This window comes from Saccopteryx bilineata, chromosome 2 (genome assembly GCF_036850765.1).
Source record: "Saccopteryx bilineata isolate mSacBil1 chromosome 2, mSacBil1_pri_phased_curated, whole genome shotgun sequence".
Lineage (NCBI taxonomy): Eukaryota > Metazoa > Chordata > Mammalia > Chiroptera > Emballonuridae > Saccopteryx > Saccopteryx bilineata.
In genome coordinates this window covers 247,017,682-247,032,844 of record NC_089491.1, presented here as the reverse complement: position 1 = coordinate 247,032,844, position 15,163 = coordinate 247,017,682, and the positions used below count along the sequence as shown (strand labels likewise).

At 36.2% G+C, this 15,163-nt stretch overlaps 1 protein-coding gene across 2 annotated transcripts in view; it reads left to right on the top strand.

Moving 5' to 3' along the window:
- Nucleotides 1–14,931, top strand: part of TBCEL (tubulin folding cofactor E like) — a 57,711-nt gene extending 42,780 nt beyond the window's left edge. For both annotated transcript variants that reach the window (XM_066259818.1, XM_066259817.1), the window contains one exon: nt 11,037–14,931. In XM_066259818.1, coding sequence (XP_066115915.1) covers nt 11,037–11,355 — 319 coding nt within the window. In that variant the 3' untranslated portion in view covers nt 11,356–14,931. The remainder of the gene's footprint in view (nt 1–11,036) is intronic.
- The last annotated feature ends 232 nt before the right edge of the window (nt 14,932–15,163 follow it).

The following is a 15,163-nucleotide window of genomic DNA, read 5'->3' as shown; positions in this document are numbered from 1 at the left end:
GTATTTGGACACCACCTCAATGAAGGCTTATTTTGTCTTGGATGCTGGAGAAATCCTAGTGTGCTGGTTCCGTTACCTCATATTCCTTGCAGACAGAGGACCTGCTGTTGTGAAGAAACATTCCTACACAGGACATGAGTCTCCTGGGCTTCTCCATGTTGCCAGGCTCCATCATCCTCTGACAAGGGCCGTGACACAGCACCCCTCACATTCAGCTGTGAGTCTGACGAGAAACAAAAGGGGCTTTCTCCTTCACGCACCACAGAGAACCTCTGAAATGTTAGCTTCCCCTGTTGCTCACAGCCTTTGTCATTCCAATTACCTTGGACTTGATTTTGACTTCTTGCCACTTTCCCAGCCCAGCAGAAGATAGGCTACCTTCCTAATCTTGATTGGGATTATATATGAGAATTTGAATGTACCTGCGCAGGAAAGAAAGAGTAAGAACCAGTCTTCCCAAATCATGGTCTTGAGGGATATTATCTTTAGCGTCTGAACTTGTGTTTTGTTGGGGGCAAGGGGCAACTTTTATAATAATATATATTTTTTATTTGCTTTTCAGAATTTAAAAAAATTCTGAAAAATACTGAGAATGATAAAACAAATATTCATATACTATTCAGACCAATTATTGTTAATATTTTACTCAAGTTTATTTTTTAATTAATATAAATAATATTGTAGATAAGATTAGAGTATCTTTTTGCCTCTATGATCAGTTCTCCTCCTTACTCCCGGAAGTAACCCCTGGTGAAAATTGGATGTGTATCCTTGGTGTCTATTTATTCTATGGTATTTTATATATCCATTAAAATATAAAGAAAGATTTTATCATTTTTTGTCAATATGCATTACAATTTCTTCTCTCAGTCTGTAGCTTTTTAATCTGGTCTTTTCACTTTGTGTTTTTTGAAAAGAAGTTTTAAAAATTTAGTATCAAATGTATCAATCCTCTATGGTTTATTCTTATTTCATCTTATTAAATAATTTTTTCCTTTCCAAAGATCACTTAAGATAATCTCCTGGGTTTTTATCTTGAAGTATTTTCACATTTATGTCTTTGACCTACCTGGAATCTGTTTTTATGTCTAGTGTCAAATTGAGATGTAACAGTTTTTTCCCTCCACTGTATGTTGATAATTGGTATTCACTGCTGACCTGTCATGCCAGCTCTCTCATAGATCTTGTGTAATAACAAACCAACATCCCTGGTTTGTTTCAGGGTTCTGTTCTGTTCTGTTGGTGTATTTGTCAATTCTTGTACCATTATAAAATTATATTATATTGCTAAATTATAATAAGTCTGAAGTCCTAATTAGGGTAAGTTTCCCCACATAATTGTTGCTCTCAGAATATCTTAGTTACTGTAGGCCATTTTTCCTATGAATTTTACGATTGGCTTACTAAATCTCACAAAAATCCTGCTGTAATTTGGATTCTGATTTCATTGAATTCACTAATTTGGGAGAATTGACATCTTGACACTATTATGTCTTCTTATCTGTGAACACAGGGTATCTCTCCATTTAATTCACAGCATCTTTTTTGCCCTTTAGCACTGTTTCTAATTCTCTCACAAAGGACTTGCATATTTTTCTTAGATTTATTTCTAGGCATCTTCTACATTTTGTTGCTATTTTAAATGCAGTCGTTTTTTGGGGGTTTTTTTTTTTTTGTTCACCACTTCCTCTAATGGGTTACTATCAGTGTATAAACATGCTATTTATTTTTGTGTTGATCATATATCAGTTTTGCTGATGTTTAGAATAATTCATCTTTTCTTTCAGATCTATGTAGACCAGGGGTAGTCAACCTTTTTATACCTACCACCCACTTTTGTATCTCTGTTAGTAGTAAAATTTTCTAACCGCCCACCGGTTCCACACTAATGGTGATTTACAAAGTAGGGAAGTAACTTTACTTTATCAAATTTATAAAGCAGAGTTACAGCAAGTTAAAGCATATAATAATAATTACTTACCAAGTACTTTATGTTGGATTTTCGCTAAGTTTGGCAGAATAAATCTTTATAAAAACAACTTACTATAGTTAAATCTATCTTTTTCCGCCCACCATGAAAGCTGGAATGCCCACTAGTGGGCGGTAGGGACCAGGTTGACTACCACTGATGTAGGCAGTTATATCTGCAGATAATTTTTATCCCTCTCTTTTTTTGGTTTCTTGGGTCGGAACTTCTCCAGTATAATAAAAATGAACATTAAAAGAGACCAACTTTATCTTGTTTCTCACTTTAAAGTGACTACTTTCAAAGTTTCTGTGAAATATTTTGATATGAAATATGACTTTTGCTGTAGGTTTTTGATAGGTGCCCTTCATCAAGTTAAGGTAGTCACTACTTTTGTTTTTTGAACAGTTTCTTTTATTTTTAATGAATATTGATTTTTAAAATAAAATGTTCTTTGTATATTCAGGGGAGCATGTTGTTTTGTTCTGTTAATCTTAATTTTAATGAAACATTTTCAGATATTGAATTATATTTATATTTCTGGAATATTTAACTTAGTTGTAAAATATTAAGTGTTCTTTACAACAGTATAGAATTTAATTTTATAATGTTATTTTGGGATGTTTCCATCTAAAATTGGTCTGTAATTTTTTTTTCTGCTGTTCTTTTCTGGTTTTGTTATGAAGGTTATATTAGCTTCATAAAATGAATTGGGTTGAAAATGTTACATAAATATTGATATAATTACACAGTATATAGCCTTTTATAATTGGTATTTTTTTTCCCTACTTAGCGTAATTCCTTGGAGATTTGCCCAAATTATTTCATGTATCACTGGTTTGTGCCTTTTTATTGATGAGTAATATTCTGTGGTATATGTATGTACCACAGTTTAGGATATTTGGATTCATTACAGTTTTTGATTGTTACAAATAAGATAATCTATGAATATTCTTGTATAGGGTTTTCTGTGAACATAAATTTTTATTCTTTTGGTATAAATGCCTAGTGTAATCGCTGAGTGGTATAATTAACATGTTTTGTTTTATAAGAAACTCCCATACTGATTTCTAGAACAGCTGTACCATTTTATGTTCCCACCAACAATAAATGATCAACTTTTCTGCATTCTTGCTAGCATTTGGTGTTGTCACTATTTTTATATTTTAGCTATCCTGATAGATGAATAATACCTCATTATTTTAATTTTCATTTCCCTGATATCTAAATATGTTGAACATCTTTTCATGTGCTTATTTACCATCTCTCAAGCCTCTTCAGTAAAATATCTCTTCATGGTTTTCGCCCATTTTTTGAATGGATTGTTCCTTTACTGTTGAGTTTGAGAACTCTTTATATATTCTAGACACTAGTCCTTTGTTGGCTATATGATTTACAGATATTTTCTGTTAATATGTAGCTTGTCTTTTTATTTTAGCATTAATTTTGATAGCTTATGTTTTTAATTTTGATGAGTATTCAATTTATCATTTTTTCCTTTTATGAATTGTGCTTTTAGTGTCAAGAGCTCTTTGCCTAGCCAAAGGTCTTAAAGATTTTCTTGTTTTCTAAAAGTTTTATAGTTTTACATTGTACATTTAAGTTCACAATTTGTTTTAATGTTTGTGCAAGGTGAGAGGTTTAGGTTGAGGATTTCTTTTTGGCCTATGGTTGTGTAATTGCTCTAGGATTATTTGCTAAAAAGCTGTCTTTTCCTATTGCATTGCTTTTGCAACTTTTTAAAAAGTTAGGATGGTATATTTGTGTGGGTATATTTCTGGGATTTTCTTCTGTTCCGCTGATCTATTGTCTGTCTTCTACCACTCTGTCAGAATACTGTAGGTATATGATAAGTTTCAATGTCATGTAGGATGATTCTTCCCACTTTATTCTTCAATATTATTTTAGCTGTTCTAGGTCCTTTGCCTTCTATATAAATTTTAGACTAAGCTTGTCTGTCTACAGAAAATCTTGCTGGGATTTTTACAGGAATTTTATTAATGCTATAGATGATTTGGGGGAAGATTGACATATTTACTATATAGGATCTTCCAATGCATGAACACAGTATGTCTCTTTATTTATTTAGGCCATTTCTTCTGTCAGTGTTTTGTAATTTTCAACATCTAAGTCTTATAATCTTTTGTTACATTTGCACCTGAGTATTTCATGTCATTTGCAAACACAAAAAATTTTATTTCTGTGTTTCCAATCTGTATGACCCTATTTTGTTTTCATGCCTTGTTACAGTGGCTACAACTTCCAGTACTATGTTGCATAAGAGTGGTAAGACCAGACATTCTTGTTTTGCTCCTAATCTTAGGGAAAAGCATTTAGTCATTTACCACTAAGTATAATGTTAGCTACAAGATTTTTTTGTAGGTGCTCTTTATCAAGTTGAAGTAGTTCCTCTCTATTTCTAATATACTGAGAATTTTTATAATAAATGGATATAAGTTTTTTCTCAAATTCTTTTTTTGTGTGAATTACTATGGTGTGATTTTTCTTCTTTACCTTGTTGTCAGGGATGCTATATTGGTTGATTTTTAAATTGAACCTATCTTGCATACCTAGAATAATTTTCACTCAGTTATGGTGTATGTTTCTTTTTATATGTTGTTAGATTTAGTTTAATAATGTTCTTTTTAAGATTTTTGTGTTTAAGGTCATGGGAGATATAGGAATGTAGTATTTTTTTTAATAACTATTTTATGTGCTTCTGGTGTGAAGATAATACTGGCTTTATAAAATGAGTTGGTAAGTGTTCCCTCTTCTGTTTTCTGGACAAGATTGTGTAAAATTGCTATTAATTCCACTTTTTATTATTTACATTAAAAATTATTAAAAATATATAAAATTTACCATCTTAATTATTTTTTAATTGTGGTAAAATATGCACAACATAAAATTTATCATTCATTTCTAAGTGTGTAGTTCAGAAGTAGTGAAGTTCATTCACATTATTGTACAACAAATCTCCAGAACATTTTCCATCTGACAAAATTGAAACTCTCTAGATCCATTAATCCTCAACTCCGCAATACCCCTCTCTGCAGCCCCCTAAAACCACTTGGCAACCATCATTCTACCTGTGTCTCTGTGAATTTGACACCTTGTATAAATGGATTCATACATTATTCTTCTTGTGACAGGTTAATTTCACTTAATTTTCTCGAGGTTCATCCATATTGTAGCATAGGATAGATTTCCTTCTTTTTAAGACTGAATAATATTCCATTGTGTGTGTATACCACATTTTGTTTATCCATTTATCCATCAGTAGACATTTGGGTTGCTTCTACCTCTTGGCTATCATAAATAGTGTTCTTGGGAACTAGAGTGAGCAGATATCTCCTCAAGACTCAGCTTTTCAATTATTTTGAATCTCAGTAGTGGAATTGCTGGGTTATATGGTAATTCTGTTTTTAATTTTTGAAGAACTGCCATGCTGGTTTCCATGCCAGTTGCATCCTTTTACAGTCACACCAGTAGTGCAAAAGGGTTCCAGTTTTTCACCAACCAAAGCTTGGTATTTTTTTTATAGTAGCCATATATCTTTTTGATATTGAGATAGTGCCTTGTTGTGGGTTTGATTTGTATTTCTTTGATAATTAATGATGTTGAACATCTTTTTATATGCCTGTTGGCCATTTGTATGTCGTCTGGAAAAATATCTATTCAAGTCCTTTGCCCATTATTAACTAAGTTTTTGTTGTTGAGTTGTCAGGTTTCTTTATAAATCCTGGGCATTAACCTCTTATCAGATGTCTAATTTGCAAGTATTTTCTCTCTTTTGTAGGCTGCCTTTTTGCTCTTTTTTGTATCCTTTGATGAATAAAATTTTTAAGTTTGATTAAGTCTCATTTGTTTATGCTTTTGTTGTGCTTTTGGTGTAATATCTAAGAAATTATTGCCAAATTCAGTGCCATGAAGCTTTTCCCATGCTTCTAGGAGTTTTATAGTTTGGGATCTTACATTTCAGTTTTCAGTGTATTTTAAATTAATTTTTTAAAATATGGTATAAGGTAAGGTCCACCTTTACTTTTTTTGCCTGTGGAGGATATTCAGTTTTCTCAGCACCATTTGTTGAGGTAACTGCCCTTTCCCTATTGAATGGTCTTGGCACCTTTATTGGTGATCATTTGGTTTTTGTGAGTTTTCTCTTGTTTTTTGGATTTCTAGTTCATTGATTTTCATTCATATCTTTATTAGTTCCTTCTTGCTTTGAGTGTAATTTGTTCATCTTGTGTGGTTTCTTTAAGTGGAAGTTTAGGTCACTGATTTTCGTCCTTTTCTCTTCTAAACATTTAATTCTATCTATTTCTTGTTATGCTCTGTTTTAGCTGCATTCTATAACTTTTAATATATTTATTTTCATTTTCATTAAATTCAGAATATTTTCTAATTTCCCTTGTGACTTCTTTGATCCTTGGGTTATTTAAAAGTGCATAGTGTATTTCCAAATACTAGGGGGATTTTTTATTTATCTTTCTGATTTTCCATTTATTTTTTTGTTAAAGATTTTTAGTTTAATTTCATTATAGTCAGAAAGCATACTTTATGTTATTTCAATTCTTTAAAACCTGTTGAGATATTTTTTGGCCTAGAATATGGTCTATGTTTGTCATTATTCCATATACACTAGAAAGAAATGTGTATTTTGATGTTGTTGGAAGTATGATTTGTAAATGTCAATTAGGTCAAGTTTTCAGTGTTGTTCATGTATTTTATACTGTTAACATTTTTAATCTACTTGTTCTGTCAATTACAGAGAAAGGAGTATTGAAGTCTCCAACTATAATTGTGGATTTGTCCTAATTTTACTTTTAGTTCTGTGAGTTTTTGCTCCATTATCTTGAAGCACAGCTCTTAGATAGATATACATGGAGGATTGCTGTGTCTTCCTGTTTGAGCTTACCTCTCCCTGCCTAATGATTTTACAGTTTTCTCTAATCAACTCCCTGAACACCTGATCCAGAGCAAGCTCTTATGATGGATTTTGGAGAACCTGTCTCATAAGAATTACAGAGTTAGTGCAGATCTAGTTACCTGGGCAGCTAGTGATTTGACCCCATACCTGGTTGTAGAGCTATCTTATTACTTCTTTTACTTAGACCCTTTGCTGTAAAGAGGTAGCCCTAGACAGTGGGTCTGCAGCAGTTTCTTGCATGTTTTATGCCCAGCCTCACATCACCCCCATCCCACCCTTACCCCCGGTTTAATCAGTGAACCTGGCTTGGGTTCTTGTCTCTCCCATGGAATGCTTTAATCTCCTTTGCCTCATAGGACCTTAACTCCTGACTGCCACTGCCTGCTTTGAATTTGACGTCCACTGGTCCTGTGGTTTTTTGTTATATATGCTTTGTATTTCTGGACAATTTCTGGTCCATGGAGATACGTTTATTATTTTTGAGCCTGGGCTGTGTCTTCTGGAATTTAATCTTTCACATTTAATTCATTTTTACTTTGTGTTTGGATCAGAAATGCATTTAAATATGAATTTATGAAACTATTTTGACCAAAGCCTTAATCATCTTGATAATTGTAGGCCCAAATCATTCTTTTAACTGCTGCATAGTATTCCACCATTGAATAGTCACATTTTGTTTATCCATTCACTAGGCAATTTTGAGAGGAGTTGAATTTAAGAAATAGTGAGTTGAAACAAAATTCCATAACCTGAAAGCCTTTGTGAAAAATTGTGTGGAAAATATTAAGTTCAGTTTAGGATATTTTGCTGTGTATGCATGGTGAAAATAAATAATTCTGAAAGTAGGGGGGAAACAGAAGCTTGAGGAAGGCAAGTGGGAAGCTTCTGGGGCATAAGCTAAGGAAGAGAATTAGGTCTGTGATCAAGGAGCCTAAAGAGGTCACGGAGGAAAATGCAAGAGTCAGTTTTGAGGTCCACCCAAGTGTAGATGGTAAAGAGAGTGATGAGAACCCATAAGAAGAGATTCAAGGGGGGCATTTGAAATGTAGATGTGGGAAGAGAATTTCTAGGACAGTATTTGTTATTGCAACAAAGAAAGAATGAGGGTCTGAGAGCAAGACCTGAGCTCTAGTCTCTTTCCGTTTTCCAGCTATTAGACTTTGGGCTTACAAACTGGCCCTCAACACTGCATCTCTAAAATATATAATAGATGATCTCAGGTGTTTCTGCCTCTGAAATGTGATGTTTATGTGTTTCAATAAATAGGGTTACATGTTGTAATAAATAGGGTATTGGTGACCTTGAGAAAACTGAGTAGAATATAAAACCCCACTTGTAGAATGTTGAGGAGATTTCTTTTATATGCCATGATATGATACCATATCATAATGGGAGAAGCATACTATAGCAAGAGAAATTAAATAGTAACAATCAGGTGTTTAGAATATATATAGATGAGAGAGAGAGAGAGAGAGAGAGAGAGAGAGAGAGAGGGAAAGAGAGACATCAATTTGTTGTTCCACTTCATTTATGCATTCATTGCTTGATTCTTGTATGTGTCCTGACCCGGGATTGCCCTTCCTCTATAGTGGTACCACAGAACTGGCCAGCCAAGGGCACTGCTCCCTCCACTAGAGTCATATAAGGAGAGACTCAGGAAGCTGGTGTCCTGGGTCTGGATCCCACCACCTTAGCTAAGATCAGGAGAGCAGCAAGCTTCCTGGACATCGGAATGCACTGCTTGAACTGAAGTCTGGTCATTAAGAATCCTCTACCCAAATTGTTCCTGCTAAAGCCATTCTTTTTCTCCCTGGGGCTATTGAATAAAATTGATAGAGGCTAAATATCACCTGCAAAGGAGTGTGAGAAATGTAGTTTTCAGTTCTAGTCTTTGCAGTTCAGGAAGGTATTCCAGAAAGAGGTTGGAACAGAATAATGAAGAAGCTCATCCAGTTTATGCATCCACAGGTTACCACTAGTTCAGATCTTTGGTTCCTTTTAAAAGATTATGGCAGTAAGGTTATTCTCTCTATTGACCTGAGAAGAATATACCTGCCAAATAGTAGTCCTTGTGTACTCAAATTCAGAGTCTAGCAGCCATTGTGTACAGAGGCCTCTTATGCACACTGCATTTCAGGAAAAAGCCAGACTGGGCTGCTAGGCTTCCTGTACTGTGCCTCTGCTGTCTGACCCTTATAAAAGAGTGCCTAGGGTTGAAATTCAACCAATAGGACTGAGACATTTCTTGTCCAGTTAGAGCTGTGCAGCTGTATCCTCATTTGCATCTTCACTCTCCAATCAGAGCAGCCCCATTCCAACCAATCAGGACAGTGTTATTTGGACAAATATAAAGATTTGGAATTATTATTTGCATAGAAATGGACCAATTAGGGACTGAATGCAGACACTCTTCTCTATATAAGCCAGTGTTATCTCTGTCTTAATGGAGTAGTAAGTACACTTTCAGTTTCCATCAAGACTGTGTTCCCCACATCCGCTTCACCTGACCCGCTTCATGCCTGTGCTGTCTCACCGCCCAGCTGTTTTACACTTGAGCTGCTTCAGCCATGCTGTTCTACAGCTGACCTTTTCACACTGAGCTGTTTTCACTGAATAAAGTCTCCCCCATAGCCACACCAAAAATTGGGAACTCCTGTTGGCATTGAATTGGTGACAGCAACCTTTGGTTGATACCTCTCTTCATTTGTTACTTGCTGCTAGTGATTTCTTTACCCTTTTAAAAATTACTATTTTTGGCTCAAGTTCTGGGAGAAGAAAGATTCTATAATCTGCTTCATCGTGCCACCACCTCTTTGAAGAATTTTTACCTAAATATATTTTAATTATATATTTTCTAAGGATTGTGTGTGTTTTAGTAATGTAAGTTCCAGAACAGCAGGAATGTAATGTTGATATTTTTTATTTGTATATGAAATTATAATTTACAAAGTGCTACTCACCTCTATATAATTCTTATGACTGTCTTTATAAGGTAAGAAGGGCAGAATTTACTATCCCAATTTTACTAGTAAAGAAACAGAGATCCAAAAGCATTGAGTGAGTTCCCAGTCCCATAGTTAATTACAAGATAGAATCAAGAGTCTGAAGTCAGATCTTCTGACTCCAAGGCCCATGCTATTCTACCATGCCCTGTTATTCCCTGTAATGGAAAGAATTACCTCCATCGCTGACCACAGACATCTTACTATGTCTCTAATGTTCCTGCCAACCTTACATGCTGATCTAACTGAGCCCTAACCAAAAGTAGGGTGGGAGAGGTGGGGGAATAATCTTATGTGTCCATTGTAATTAACCTTGTGTGTCTTGGGTATAATAAAGCTGATTTCAGACCTTTTCAGCATTTTTCCTCTCTGGTTTGTAGGACACTGCTCAGCTTCCTCCATTAAAATCAGACCTAGATCCTCCAAGGCTGATAGTGGAGACGATTTTCCACATGGGAAACTTGACCCTGTGGGTCCGTAGTCTCACCTCTGTAATTCACTTTCCTCCCGGTGTCTTTGGATCTTTATCTCTGCCTTAATCAAGGAACTTGTATCCCTCATTTACCACTTTTTTACAATAATTTATTCTTGAATCTTCCACAAATCCTTTGTATTGTAACCAGTGAGATGAGACGGGAGCATTCAAAGCAGGCATCACTGAAAAAGCTGGGTTAACTAACAGCTAAATATACAGCTAGATGTTTTTGTTTGTAAGTTATGACTTCTCCAGGGCTCAGGAACTGCTGGCCCACTTCCTCCACGGAACGTGTGCTTAGATCTGCCCTTCTTCATAGCAGTACCCCAAAAAACAAGATTTACAAATTCAACTTCTCTTAGTTTTTGGGATGTCTACTTTTCTAGGTTCTATTTTCCTATCTAAGCCCACTCTTACATAGTGATTAACAGCAGGCATGGTGACCATCTGTAGGAGACACTATCCACAAGGACGTGGTTTTTACTGTCATCTCAAAAGGGATACCATATTAGATCCCAGATTCCACGATAGTCATCAGACGGATGGATAGAACAGGGTGTTAGAAAGATGTTGAGTATAACAGTGTGATTTACCAGTAGTTCCGAAAGAGTTTGAACTTCAGTTGCTAGTGGCTTAAGCTGACACTGTTTTTTATCCTTCTAGGTATCATGAACTGATCACAAAATATGGCAAGTTGGAGCCTTTGGCAGAAGTGGATCTAAGGCCCCAGAGCAGTGCGAAAGTGGAAGTCCACTTTAATGATCAGGTGGAAGAAATGAGTATCCGTCTGGACCAAACCGTTGCAGAACTAAAGAAACAATTAAAAACTCTAGTGCAGTTACCCACAAGCAACATGCTTCTCTACTATTTTGACCATGAAGCGCCCTTTGGACCAGAGGAAATGAAATTCAGCTCTCGGGCGTTGCATTCCTTTGGCATTAGGGATGGAGATAAAATTTATGTGGAATCCAAAACAAAATAACCTCTACCAGACTTGTAAAAACACACACATAAGGACTTCTTGCAGGGCATTTGTTTTTATGTGATTTTCTTTAGGAGGGAGAAGATTGTTTGTGTTTTGTTTTGTTCGGTTTTATTTAGGTTTTGGGGGGTGTATATCTCCCCCCAGAATGAGTAGGGGGCTGTTTGGGGTATTTTTTACCACGATTTCTTGGGCCCAGCCAGCAGCATTGGCCACACCTCCAGTCCGTGTGTCCTCCTTCATGGAAGGAGGACTAAGATCACCGTCCTACTGTGTTCACTGGGTCTTGCCTACTGCTTCGTTATCGTTAACCATGTAGGTGTGCTCGTGAAGGTAGCGGGAACAGCACACCCCTCAGAAGGGCGTGTGACAGCACTGAAATCAGGAAACAAGAGTCTTTACAGGAAGGGCCAGCATTCTCTCTCCCAGCTCCCCCTTTTCCTCCCTCTCCCTCTTTTTCTTTTCTTGGTTCAGTTTTTCATTCTGACTAGTGTCAGCATGAGTTACTAATAGTTTTCTTCTGTCTCTAATTAACTTCTCAACCTGGGTGATTTTCTTTCTCCATCTCTCCCTTTGGAAATAATTTAAAGTGTTTTAAGCATTTTTCAACCTGATTCTTATCTCAGGTACTCAGTTAGAACCTATGACTCTGTTAGGATCTTGAAGAAGCGGAGACAGGAGTTAAAATTAACTCCAGGAAAACTGGCTGTCATTCTGCAAAGCCTGGCAGAGCAGTCTGACTGCTTTGTATGTAGCTATCCCAGTTTGAATGTTCTTCCCATATTCTAGCAACCATTCTCTCATAACATAAAATGTGCCAGATTCCAGAGTGTTTTTTTGGGTTTTTTGCTTATTGAATGTATTTCCTCACATCTTTCCTTCTTTTTCAATACTTTGAACTATTGGGAATGGAGGCCTGACTTTTTAAAGAAGCCAGTAGTGCAATGCATATGCACGCAGGAGAGTTGGGAGTGAGCTCATGAACTGTCGTGTGTGGGAGGGGTCATGTGGGGAGAGTGTGGGACAAGCAGTGTTGTGACTTTCCTGCCTGTGTCATCATTCAAAGGCCTTGCTCCTGTATTTTGCATTTAACGAGGGAAACTTTCATCAAAGGGAACTTTGACTCCTACTTCTTTCCTGGGATTTTGTGATGTCATAAGCGAACAATTCTTTTTGCTTTACATTTTAATTTAGTTGCCCCTACAGAAGAACAACTCTAATTTGTGAGTAAAGTGTAAGTGTCCAAACTTCCGAATTGCCTCCAAATCATATGTTTTAGCATACTGAAAGTACTTTGTTTTGAAAGCTAGTTCCTCCCCTGCTCTGAAATCTTTTTATTCATCTATTCCTTTGTCAGTAATGTGATCCCTCTGTTTAATGTGTGTCTTTCTTGGTCCACCGTGTTATTCATGGAAGACTTGAGAAGGACCTAGCGTAATGGGCAGAAGGTATGCACATGGGATGTTTTTCAAAGAATGTAACCATTATGATTGTTTTTGATGTTGGGACCTTTTTACATGATTCCACAGCTCCTACAAATTTCTTAGGAAATTTTTAGGTGGCTTGTAAATTCTTTATGTATATGGCATTCTGTTTATTATTGCTACTTTTTAAACTTTCCTATGCCATAATAGCAGATGTTTATTCTCTTAATGCACTTCAGGTTCAGTATTTGTAAAGCCTTTGACCCAGGCCTACTGAGTCAAATCTACATTCACTGTAACATTAAAGGTGGAAACCAAAGGGTTTGAGAAAGATGAATGAGGCCTATTCTCCTTCCGCTACAGACTTTATCTTTAAAAATCATAAAAATGAGCTGTGGTGACCTGGGCTGGGTACAGACCAGAATAATTATTTTTCAATCACAACTTTCTGACGTATTTTTGGAAGTGGGAAAAAAGTGTGGCCACAGTGTCGTGAAGATGAAAACTGTGGGTCCTTTGTGAATGTGCGCACGTGTGCAGGTGAGTTTGAGAGAGAAACAGTATAATTGAGCCGTTTGCTTTTGTCAGCCTGGGAAATAGATGTGCTCTTATTTTTTGAGGTTATATGACCCCTGACTGTCCCACAGCAAAAGGCTTTAATCAAAAGTGGAGTAGTCACAATTAATAAGATATTTTATATATGACAAAGTTTTATGAAATGCTCTTTTACTATTTGAGGCCTGTTGCTTCTGTTACTACAGAACACAGTGTCCATCAACTGCAGGTATAACTCTTCTGTGTATACATTTGCGTGTCAGGGGGACTTCTCATTTAATTCTGTGGACATGGGTATTTTTAGAGCATTGTAATTGATGGTTTTAATAATTACTGAATAATTGTTGAGACAACATCTAATACAATCACCCATCTTTTAGAGTTAACAGAAGTAAATGAGAAAAGCTAACTGAGCATGTGTCCTTGTAGATTTATTTGGGGGGGGGCTGAGCTAAGAGGCTTCTTCTGAAATGAAATCGGTGCTGTGTAGACACTTGTCACCAAAATTATTTTTGTAACAGGCCAAAAAAGGAGAGAAGACACCACGGACCTTTGAGTCTACACGTTATGCATAGTTGGTTGCTGCTGCTTATCTGTTTTAATATTGATTCCATCTAGGTTCAGTAAAAGCATATTACTGACACTTAACGAGTCAAAATGCTGTCATACCCAGTATTACAGAGTTGCTGCTACCGCACAGTGTACAAAACATATCCTTTCCAAAACAAATTCTTTTCAGTTATGAAAAAGGAAAGGAGAGAAAAAGCCAAGTCAAAACCAAGGGATCCTTCCTACGTGTGAGCAGGTAGCTACCAAAGCCACGATGTAAATCAGTTTTCGCACTTGAATTACTGAACTATCTCAGAATGTTCCACAGGAAAGAAAGTTAAGAGTCATGTGTCTTTATTAAAAGTTTATATTGTTTCTGCAACCTGTTGTCACCATTGCCATAAATACATAAGAAAGCAACAGATAATATAACCTCTTGTTTCTTTAAAACTTGTTGATGAAAACCCAGAACATCAGCTATGTGTAACAGACCCTAATGTTATTATGCTGTGCTTTTTTTGTTTTGTTTCCTTAACAAAATGAAAGGTCCGTTTCAACCACTTGTTTCAGCTGTGTTGCTAAACCAGCAGTTTTGTGAGCAAAGACCACTTGCCCAGGAACTGGTCGCCATTGGAGGCTTGCTGGTAATGCTTTTACTAATGCACGTGGGACTGGCTTGCTACATATAAAACAGGAGTACAGTTCAGAGCAGTGCCATTTCTGCTTATGAATTTGCTTTTCCTTTTATCTCATGTTAGGTGGAAAATACAAGCAACCTGCTTTCAAGAACACCCAGAAGCTCTCTGTGTTACCGAAAGTGTTGTGAACACTTGATTTTCCATAGGTGCTTCCTAAAAATATATGTCCATTGTGGTGACGGAGAGGGACTAGACTCTCAGGCGCCTCACGTGCCAGTTGTCTCCTGCAGTTAATGAAAATATATATATATATTTTATTTTAGAATATCATTTAAACATGTTCTTTGCACTTTTTATTAATATATATATAGAGAGAGTTAATCTTTAAAAAAATTAAAAATCCAAGTCCACTTTCTCTCTGTGTTCTGGTTCTTTTCTGGAGGCGTGTGATTACGGTGTATATTTATTTTCTTATAGCTGAACATTGACTTCAGCGCTGTGATTGCGTTCCCTGGGGAACTGGCTGAAGCTGGTAGGAGTATCACCATTTTTTTTTTTTTTTTTATTTTTTTTGTATTTTTCTGAAGCTGGAAACGGGAAGAGACAGTCAGACAGACTCCCACATGCGCCCAACCGGGATCC